Source organism: Loxodonta africana, chromosome 19 (genome assembly GCF_030014295.1).
Source record: "Loxodonta africana isolate mLoxAfr1 chromosome 19, mLoxAfr1.hap2, whole genome shotgun sequence".
In the NCBI taxonomy this organism is placed as follows: domain Eukaryota; kingdom Metazoa; phylum Chordata; class Mammalia; order Proboscidea; family Elephantidae; genus Loxodonta; species Loxodonta africana.
In genome coordinates this window covers 52,190,029-52,201,305 of record NC_087360.1, presented here as the reverse complement: position 1 = coordinate 52,201,305, position 11,277 = coordinate 52,190,029, and the positions used below count along the sequence as shown (strand labels likewise).

The 11,277-nt window shown below is 38.7% G+C and overlaps 1 protein-coding gene across 8 annotated transcripts in view; it reads right to left on the bottom strand.

The window, feature by feature from the left end:
- BIN3 (bridging integrator 3) overlaps positions 1–11,277 on the bottom strand; it is a 58,224-nt gene that overhangs the window by 28,438 nt on the left and 18,509 nt on the right. For 6 of the 8 annotated variants that reach the window (XM_010592379.3, XM_064272708.1, XM_064272709.1 and 3 more), the window contains one exon: positions 198–246. The exons of the other annotated variants lie outside the window; for them this stretch is intronic. In XM_010592379.3, the coding sequence (XP_010590681.1) occupies positions 198–246 (49 nt within the window). The remainder of the gene's footprint in view (positions 1–197; positions 247–11,277) is intronic. 8 annotated transcript variants of the gene reach the window in all.

The following is an 11,277-nucleotide window of genomic DNA, read 5'->3' as shown; positions in this document are numbered from 1 at the left end:
GGCTGATCTGAGAGTGGAAAATGTGCCAGGACAGGAGGCCCCTGAAAGCTCCAGTCTATATGAGGTTCTAGATCGACATGACTGGGAATAAGGCCCATGTTTTCTGCCTTCCCAGCCACAAGATGTGCTGAGTCAAATCTCTGGTTCTCTACAAAAGCCATGTGAAACAGAACTGAATCTCAGAAAGAATTACTCACTGTTTTAGGGACGATCTGTTTCTTAGGCTGCCCAATCTTGAAAGGAATCCTCAAAGAGAAAGAGACAAACAGGGAAATTATGAGAAATGAGGTAGAACAAAAGAAATGTGGCTGAAAAGAAATGGCGTAGGCCATTTTTCTCCCAGGAAGGTAAAGAACTGTGCAGTGGCTAGCTACTTTGTACTTGTGCCAAGTGCCCTGGTGGACCTAGGACCGTTAGCATTCAGGCTTGGCTCTAGATGAGTGATCTTCCCATCAACAGTGTCCATCAGAAGTTCTTGGGTGCCGCCTTCTGCCCCAGAGCATTTTTCCTACTTTTAGTTTGTCATTAAACACATTTAAAAGGTAGGAAAAGGGAGATAATGTAAGAATAACAATCACTATAAACCTTGTGTCTTGAGGAGCTACAAAGTCTGAAATTACATACTTACTTTAATAGCTATCATCACTGAATATATACCTTTAAAAACACCATAAAAATCATTTTTTATATATATACTCATTTATTGACTATCTCTCTGTACAGAGACAAACTGAAGAGCTGCTTGGGAGGCTGGGGAGATGACATTGTAGGGGCATTAATGACTGGCCATGCTGAGTTACCTCTATGAAAACTGACAAAATCAAAATGTGGCTAACTTGGACAAGAACGTGAAATCCAGCCCCAGTCTGCTTTGAACTTGCTATGAAGTGCTACACCTGACTGCTTACTTTCAAATGGAAGATGGCTTGGGAGGGTAGCTTGGCATAACGGAAGATCATGAGTTAGAGAGTCCAAACCTGAGCACTAGTCCAGCCTCCACCTCCAATAAGCTGGCTGCCCTGTGGTTTAATTTCTTACTCTGTAAAATAAAGAGTTAATCTAGATAACTGAGGGCACTGAAAATTCCGATTCTACAATTCTGAGAATAAAAGAACTGGAGCCAGGCTAGAAAGCAAACTCTGGGCATCCAGACAGCTATAGGAATGGTAGGCTTCTCTTCTACCTGGGGAAGAAGTAAAGAATTCTTGTAATTAGTACAAGGGTAAGGGCTATAGCAGGAGAGCCCTGAGGGTAAGACTCAACCAGCTACTCTCACTACTTTCCCTTCAGCTTTCTTTAATTCAAACCTCCCGCTTCCAATGCTGCAACTGACCCAGTCCTCCAGGCCCCAGATCCCACCCTCCCCTTCACACCCCCTTCTCCCTGAGCCTGGTTTGATTTGGCCTAAACTGACCAACACTGTTTCTAAACCCAACGGTATAATTAACTACCGATAATAACCCCAGACAACGATCTGGTTGAGAGGCTGGGCCAGCCTGAGTCACAGTGGTTTAAATTTAATTTCTGGAGGACATCCTGTTTATTGTTAACCCAGCCCCATAATTTGGGAGCGTTAACCCTTTGGGGGTTGGCTGATTCACGTGGCTTCTGTAAACAAATAATCTTTGGCTATATAATTCCCAGGGAGAAAGACAGGTTATGAAGCTGAAAAGCAAAATGAAATTGTTATTTCCCTTTTTTGGACCTAAAGAGGGAAGGTTCAAGGGGAGATGATCTCCTCAGCCCCATCCTCATGCCCTCAGCTACTTTCCCCCAAGTCAGGGAATGGAGTTGACTGACACAATGGTTTTGGACAGCAGACAACTGCCCTCAAGGACCATTTTGGTAACAGTGCGAATGAGGTCCTGGTAGCATTGTTAAAAAATTGGTTGTGTTTCTTAAGAAGTATGAAATGGTATAAAAAGCTCTAGACCAGGAATCAGAAGACCTGGTCTCTGCCTCTGACTAGCTTTGTGGTTTGAACAAATCATAAGCCCTCTGGAACCTAGTTTCTTAAACTCTAAAACAAGTAAGTTAGAACAGATGGTTCCTTCAGCTTTAAAACTTGGGAGTCGAAATGGAATCTCCATCCCAAGAATATGGGGAAGAAAGATGTATCTGAAGAATTCTCAGAATGGTCTTCACAATGATTCTAACTTAAAGTCTAGGACTGTAGACTAGGTACCAAGAAACTAGGAACTTAGATTCTATTATTTGTAGTGCCACAGCCTCTCTCTAAATCTTAATTTAGAATCACAGTATTTTTAGAACTCTAAGTTACCATAGAAATGTTTCCAGCTCAATCCTCTCGTTCTGCAGATGAAGAAACAAATCTGGAGAGGTCCAGTGACTAGCCCAAGGTCACTCTGCTTGTCCACAATAAAACTAGGAACAATCGAGTCTCCTGACTTCCAGTCCAGTTTTCTTTCTACTACTAATACTTTAACACTGTTTTCATATGAATTTGCTAAACGTACCTGAAGCAATTATTTAAAAAAATCATTTGATCAAACTAGTCTAGTCTTAAAAGTCTTAAAGCATTAAGGAATTAGAAGGGGCTCATCATTCTATACAAGACTGAAAAACTAAAGGGAAGAGCATTACCACAAGGAAGAAGGTGTGTGCTGAACTGGGTGCTTCCACACAAATTAAAAGTTAAGTATACTTTGTAGATTGAACCAGGTCTCTTTCTTTGTATTCCCACTTCAATTACTGAAGATCTATATATATATAACTTTGGAAACCCTGGTGGCATAGTGGTTAACAGCTACGGCTGCTAACCAAAAGGCTGGTGGGTCAAATCCACCAGGCGCTCCTCGGAAACCCTATGGGACAGTTCTACTCTGTGCTATCGTGTCACTATGAGTAAGAATCGACTCGACGACAACAGGTATATATATATAACTTTATCGTACTATTTTAATTAGTTTCTTGACTCACCCACTCAAGGCTTATTTCTACCTGTTTGAAGAATGTCCTTTTTAAAAAACAAACTTTTCATTTTAAAACAGTTTGATTTTAAAATAAAAAAGTGGAAGAAAAATTGCAGATAGTACATAATTTCCATATGCCCCAAACCCAGTTCCCCCATTATTAACACCTTACATTAGTATAGTTGCCACAATTATATGAATCAATATTGATACATTAACCAAAGTCTATACTTTATTCAGATTTCCTTGGCTTTTACCTTATGTCCTTTTTCTATTCCAGGACCCCATCCAGGAAACCACATTGCATTTAGCTGTCATGTCTCCCTAGGGGCCTCTTGTCTGTGTCAGTTGTTCAGACTTTCCTTGTTTTGGATGACCCTGACAATTTTAAGGAGTACTGGTCAGGTATTTTATAGAAAGGCCCTTAATTAGAATTTTTCTGTTTTTCTCGTGATTAGGCTGGGGGATGGGTTTTGGGAGGAAGACCACAGGGGTAAAGTGCCATTCTCATGGTATCCTATCAAGGGCACTGACCTTGATCACCTGGCTGAGGTAGTGCTCTCCAGGTTTCTCCACTGAGAAGCTACTCCCTGCACCGCTTTCCACTGTGTAGTCTTTGGAAGGAAGTCACTATGTGCAGCTCACATGAAGGAGCAGGGAGTTATGCTCCACCTTGAGGGAAGAGTATCTACAGAAATCATTTGGAGTTCTGTGCAGAAGATTTGTCTATTTCTCTACCATTTAGTTATATCAGTATGAACTCATATTTACTTTATACGTTGGGTTACAACCCAATGCTATTTCATTGCTTTAATTGCCCTACCTTTGGCCACTGGGAGCTCTTTCAATTGGCTCCTGTGTCCTTGTGACATACCCCCAACATGGTACATGTGTTCCGGCACTTCCTTACTTTCACACCACAACATGGTCCAGGGCTCATTTGTTTATTTCCTTCCCAGCTCCTAGAATCAGCGGAGGAACTTCTCACATCAGCATTCAATGTGCTCTATGACATGGTCTCAACCTTCCTTTCAGTCAGTCTTCTTTCCCATCACACCCTGTACAACCACTCTGATTCAGCCAAATGGCTCTGTTCATGTATCCCCCAAATGCAAACTTCTTATAATTTCCTGTCTCAAACTGCAGCATTTCTGAGTGCCAAAGGGAGTGCCATTAATAATTACATTAGAACAACAGGCATAAACCTGGACTGTCCAGGACAAACCAGGACATATGGTCACCCCACCTGCGTTGGAATGCTTTCCCTTCTCCTGGCTTTCTCAAGTCCAAAATCTCTCTTACTTTCTTTAAATGTCTAAGACTCATTTGACATTTTTAATATTCTACTTTTTATGGTTAATAACACTTTATCCCTTTATAAAGCAAAACATGATTAGAAAAAAAAACTTTACAAATACAGAAACGTTAAACAAACAAAAAAAGCCTGCAATCTCTTGTATAAAAGATAATCGAGGGTAATATTTTGGTGTTATTAATTAAAAATTTTTTTTTGCAGACACAGAAAACAACTAGAAGCAAATCAGGCAAATGTTAGTACTGGCTAATTCTGGGTGGTGGAAATACCATTACTGTCCTCTTCTTTCTCCTAGCGTATTTTTCAAATAAACAAACAAGAAAAACCCTTAGGTTTTTTTTTTTCCTTGTTTATGAAAATAACATGGTTATTGTTAAAAACTTTGAAAACATGAAACATGAACACAAAGTACAAAAGACACCAAAAAAAAAAAAAAACAAGTCATAATGTGTGTGTGTATATACACAGTTTTAAAATAAAGGTGGTTATCATCTAGAGACATACATCATGATTTTACACATCAGTTATACTTTTTCACTGGCCTGATTTTCAAGATATACATAGTATTTCATTATATATATATATCTGTAGCACCAGTTTTATTTGTTTTAACCTACATTACTTATCGTTGGTTGTTTCAACTGTTTCAAATTTTTCTTCTATTATAAACAAAAACTCTAATAGCTAAATCTAATGACTAAATCTTTGTGCACATCAAGGATTAGTCACATGGGATAAATTCGTAAGATTTGGAATTGCTGAGACCAAGGGCATGTACATGGTCGAGGCTTTGATGCATTTTGCCAAATTGCCTTAGAGACAAATTGAAACCTTTTACATTTCTAAAAGATTCCAACAGTTTACATTTTGACACCAGCCCTTTGACTTACATATCAGGAGTTTTTCCTGGCTTCCTGTCTGCCTTTTACTTTTGTACCTGTGTGTATTTAATGTGCAGAGCTTTTGACTATTATAAAGTCAAATCTATGAAATCTACCTTTTCCTTTGTTAATTTCTTCTTTTGGTGTCATATTGAGAAATACCAGCTTTCTCCCTCAACGATATGTAAATATTCACCTATATATATTTTCATTACTTTTATAGCTTTCTCTTATTAATCTTTCTTTTCATCAGTTATACACGTGCACAGTTTAATACATCAACAAGTTTTGCTAAGTAAAACAGGAGTCCCTAAGCCCCCCAATCTCATTTGTTCAGAGGCAACTACTTTCAACTCAGCTGATTTTTTTGGTTATTTGTCTTTGGATGTCTAAATAAAATGCCTGTATTGCTACTTCTTGATTGTTAGTTTTAGGCACTAGCTATTGACTTTTTTACTTTGGAAGATGAGGATTCAACTAAACAAATAAAACTCGTTGGGGCCCCACCCCCACTAAACAAAGACACACTTGCAACTCTCCTGCCTCTCAATATAGTTACATTGTAATTTTGTTAGATCAATAGTAAGTAAACTATTATTAGCATGTGTTTTGTTTTCTTTCCTTCTCTTAACCAGCAGATTCTCCAGCCTCAGCCAAGCCTTCAGAAAACTGCAGTCCTGGCCGAAGTATTGACCCTTACAGACAGTCCCAAGCCAGAGCTCCCCAGCTATGCCACTCTCAAATTCTTGACCAACAGAAACCTTATAGTTGTTTTCAGCCACTAATTTTGGGGCTAACTAGTTACACAGCAATAAGTAACTAGTAACAGTGCATAACCTGTTTTCCCCAAAATTAATAATTGTCAGTTTTAATAACTGTTTATTCCTCATTTTGGCAGAGAAAAACTATGTGGTAGATTTGAAGTTTTGCATATCCAGAACAAGTTTTATTGTACTTCTAACACCCTCACACTCGCTTGTGATTGGGTATAGAATTATAGGCTGGACATAATTGCTTTCAGAATTTCACAGGCATTGACTCACTGCCTTCTAACTTCTTGGGCCGCTGTTGTGAAATCTAAAGTCATTCTCGATTCTTATCTTTTGTATGTAGCCCGTTTTATTTTTTTTCCTCTTTAGTCAAGTTTACAGGATCACATGCTTGTCCCTAGTGTAAAATTTCATGATGATGTACCCTGTCGGTCTACTTTTATCCACGGTGCTGGGTACTCACAGGCCTCTTTCAATTTGGCAATTCATAACCTTTAGTTCTGGGGTTAAAAAAAAGATTGCTTTCTTCCCCTCCATTTTCTCTATTATTTCTGCGATTTTTATAATTCCAGTACCGACCCTCCTTGGCTGGTCACCTAATTTCTCTCCTACTTTTCAATGTTTCTTAATTTTATCTTCTTCTAACACTGCTACTGAGTTTTTCACTTCTGCTGTCATATTTTTAATTTCCAAGAGCTCTTTTTACTTCTGATTTTGTTTTTTAAATTGCATACTGCTTTTATTTCATGAATGCCATGTCTCCCTGAGGACCTTAATGATAACTTAAAAAAAGTTTCTTCTCCCTGTATAGTCTCAGTTGCCCTCCAAAATGCTTTTTTCTGTTTGTTTTGGTCTCTGTTTTTCATACTAAGTGTTTTCCTGGGATGTGTGGTAATTCTTGGTTGTTTGCTCACATGTATGACTGGGGGACAAAAAAGCTGATTAAAAGCTCTGAGCACACGGATAACGCTTGCCTATTAATAGTGTAGCATGATTTAGTGGGGCAGTTTTGTGGGCAACTCCTGAAGTCAGTATCTTTAATCTTTCCTCCTGGGCAGGCAAATTCCCTACAGAAAGTTCTTCCAATCTCTTGCCTCCAGGGTAAAGGCCCAGCTCAGGGTTCTGGGCGCTGAGAGCTGAGTGAGAGGAAGAAGTGTTGTGTGTGTGTGTGCGCGCGTGCATGTGTGTCTCCTCAGCATTCCCACTCAGCATGCGTGCATTCACGTAATCCTCCTGACTTCGGTATTCTCAACTGTGCTTGATGTCCTCTCAGGGGTGGATTTGAGTCTTGTGGGCCTAGAGATTAGACTCATTTTATGTGTCCTTTTAAAGAAAAATAATATAAAATTACAAATATAAAAATAGGTATGAAACCGAGTACTTATTTAGACAGAGAAAAAAGCAGAATTACAAATTATAAAGAGCTAACAATGCAAATATCAGAAAATCAAGAATAATATTTTTTTAATCATCTGCCTGACACACCTCTGTATTTTTTTCTCCCCTACTTTTTTTGGCTATGCAACCTATGACTGCCTTTTCAATACAAAGATAACTCAGTCTTTCCTCTAGCATGTTTGATTGAAATTTGTTTCCTATTACTGACAGTATAAGGAAAGTGTCTTTTTCAGCTTACTACTAATATCACATAAATACAAATTTGAGAAGTGTTGTCAAATTTAGGAAAATCTCATGTTTCTTTCATAAGTGAGCTGTAGGATTCCAGGGCATATTTCAAGTTTTCTTATTAGCGACTAATCTTAAATGTTCTTTGAATTAATGACACTAACCAGCTTGCCACTGACGTCCTTGTAGGAGGGCACGTAACGAGTTCTATGTTATCTCCGTTCTGTATTTGTTAAATCCACCAGAAACGTCAAGGTATTCCTCAGATGAGCCCCTCCTCTTCATTAACTGGATTGGCAAACAATCGCCACTCCTATTTAAAATCTATCTCATTCTCTCAGTGATTTACTAGCTTCTGATACAACTACATTTTTTTGGTTACATATTTGATTTCAGGATCATTTGCTTTATTTAATTGCTTACCTCTGTCACTTTTGTTTTGTATTCATTACTTTTTATCTAAGTTTACCCCTAGTATTTAAATAAATTTGAAAATGATCAAAAAAGGTACTCTTCATGTATTTCCAACTCAGGAGTCACTTCTCTTATAATAATTTCCCAAAAGTGCCTTTACAAATTGCAGTTAACCTGGCATACTCCCAACTCAACTCTCCTTAGCCCCACCCGCCCCAACAGCCAAGGCTACTCCAAATCTACTGACATGAGGGTTAGCATGAAGTAGTAACAGTAGGAGGTGAAGACAGAGGCTTTCTTAAGGGATGGCTGTTTAAATACTTTGTTTTCAAAGTTTACAAAAATACAGGACCATGTGAATGCATGGCTCAGGTTCCTTCTGGTTCTTGGAAAAGGCCCACACAAACTAAGGACCTGAAGCTTTCTTAGTTTCACACAGTAAATACACTTTTGTGTCCCCTACTCTAGAGGCTCCGTTTCATACTCTTCAGGGGTACAGATAAACCCTTCGTTCTTCTGCAGGGGCGGGGTAGGGAAGGAGATGTAACTTCTTCCTAACAGTTTTTATGCAATCCCTTTTACCTTAGCACTCAGCTTCACTCCCACTTCCAGAGGTACGTGTTGTCATTAGCTGCTGTTGAGTAGATGACGGACGACTCCTGGCAACCCCATGCCTGCAGAGTACAACTGCTCCATAGGATTTTCAAGGCTGCGACCTTTCAGAAGCAGATCACCAGGCCTATCTTTCGAAGTGCCTCTGGGTGGGTTCGAACTGCCAACTTTTTGCCTAGTGGTAGAGTGCTTAACCATTTGTACCACCTAGCCACCAAATTCTGAACCTTTCAAGATTCTGTGCTATAAGTTAGGATGGCTCTGGGTTTCCCCAAATGCCAGTTTAGGATTGGTTTTCTTGGAACTCCTAAGCCAGTTAACTCTTGCAACTTCGTCTGAATTCCCAAATGTCGCTGCTGATGTCTCTTCTATTCTCCTAGAACTTGTAGATCTGTGTCTTAAAAAATTTGTTTTACTGTGCTTTTTGTGGGGTTTGTGGGGGAAACAAATTAGATATATATATTCAATCTGTCATCTTTACTCAGAACCTGGCTAATTTATTAATAATGGCTTTACACCCTATTAAAATGTATTTCTAAAAGTTTTTCCTATGTTGATACGGTTGTATGACCATCACCACTATCAAATTTCAGAACATTCTCATCACTCCCAAAAGGAACCCATGTCCTTTAGCAGTCAATCCCTACTCCCACTCTCTCCCCAGCCCCTGGCAACCCCTAATCTATTTTCCGACTATGGATTTGCTGATTCTGGGCATTTCATAAAAACAGAATTATGTATGTGCCCTTTTGTGTCTGGCTTCTTTCACCTGGAATGATTTCAAGGGGTCATTCATATTGCAGCATGTACCAGAACTTCACTCCTTTTCATGACTGAATAATATTCCATCATTTTGACATATCACATTTGGCTTATCTATTCAGTGGTTGATGGCCATTTGGGTTGTTTCCACTTTCTGGCTGTTATGAATAATGTCAGTTTTTGTGGGGACATATGTTTTCATTTCTCTTGGGCATATATCTAGGAATGAAACTGATGGGTCACATGGTAACTCTATGTATAACCTTTTGAGGAACTGCCAAACTGTTTTCCCAAGTGGCTATACCATTTTGCATTTCCACTGTCTGAAGGTTGCAATTTCTCCACCTTTCCATCAATATTTGTTACTGTCTTTTTGACTGTAGCTATTCCAGTGGGTTTTTTTATTCCAGTGGGTATGAAGGTATTTTATTGTGGTTTTGATTTGCATTTTCCTAATGACCAATGATGTTGAGAATCTTTTCATGTGTTTATTGGTGATTTCTATGTCTTTTTTGGGGGGGAAACATCTATTCAAATCCTTTGTCCATTTTTAAAAATGGGTTGTCTTTTTACTGTTGAGTTTAAGAGTTGTTTATATATTCTAGATACAAATGCCTTCTCAGATATATGATTTGCAAATTACTTTCTCCCATTCTGTGGATTTTTTTTTTTTTTTACTTTCTTGATGTTCTTTGAGTACAAAACGTTTAAATGTTGAGGAAGTCCAATTTATTTATTTTTTTGTTGCTCATGTTTTTGGTGTCATACCTAAGAAACTTTTGTCAAATCCAGGGTCATAAAGATTTACCCCCATGTTTTCTTCTAAGAGTTTTATAGTTTTAGCTCTTAAAATTAGGTCTTTGATCCATTTTTAGTTAATTTTTATACATGGTATGAGACAGGGGTCCAACTTTTTTTTTTTTTTTTTGCATATGGAAATCCAGTGGTCCCAACACAATTTGTTGACGACTACTCTTTTTCCATGGAATTGTCTTGGTATCCTTGCTGAAAATTTAAATACAAGGGTTTATTTCTTTACTTTCAATTCTGTTCCAATGACCCACAAGTCTATCTTTATGCCAGTGCCACACTGTCTTAATTACTATAGCTTTGTAGTAAGTTTTGAGATTGGGAAGTATCATGGATTGAATTGTGTCCCCCCAAAATCTGTGTGAACTTGGCTAGGCCATGATTCCCAGTATTGTGTACTACTTCTCCATTTTGTGGAATTGTGTAATAAGGCAGGATTAGGGTGGGCGTATCTTACTAAAGGGCATGACTCAAGTAATAGTCTTCATCACCTCACTCAAGTCACATCCTTGCTTGAGTCATGTCTTTTATCTTAGAAGAGATAAAAGGAGAGAGAAGTAAGCAGAGAGGGACCACACTACCACCAAGAAACAAGAGCCATGTGCGAGAGGCATTCTTTGGACCTGGGGTTCCTGCACTGAGAACCTCCTAGACCCAGGGGAAGATAGACGATAAGATGCATGGAGATCTCTATGTAATAGCAGGTGCACAGATGTTGAAAGGAGACAAAAACCTTCCTCTGGAGCTGACAGAGAGAGAAAGCCTTCCTCCGGAGCTCGTGCCCTGAACTGGGACTTCTAGGAGCCTTCTAAACTGTGAGAAGACGACTCGACAGCACTGGGCTGGGTAAACTGTGAGAGAATAAATCTTTGTTTGTCAAAGACATCCACTTGCAGTATTTCTGTCATTGCAGCACTAGATAACTAAGACAGGAAGTATTCGTTCTCCAACTTTGTCAAGATTGTTTGGCTACTCTGTGTCTCTTGCATTTCCAGTGAATTTTAGTGGCTTATTTTTATATTTAAATCTTTATTCCATTTAGAGTTTGGATGGGTAGTTAGTTAGCTAGTTGTTTTAACATGATTTTTTGACTAATTCATCTTTGAAAAGTAATTCTATATCATGGATCTGATTACTCTTTCACCAGTAACATA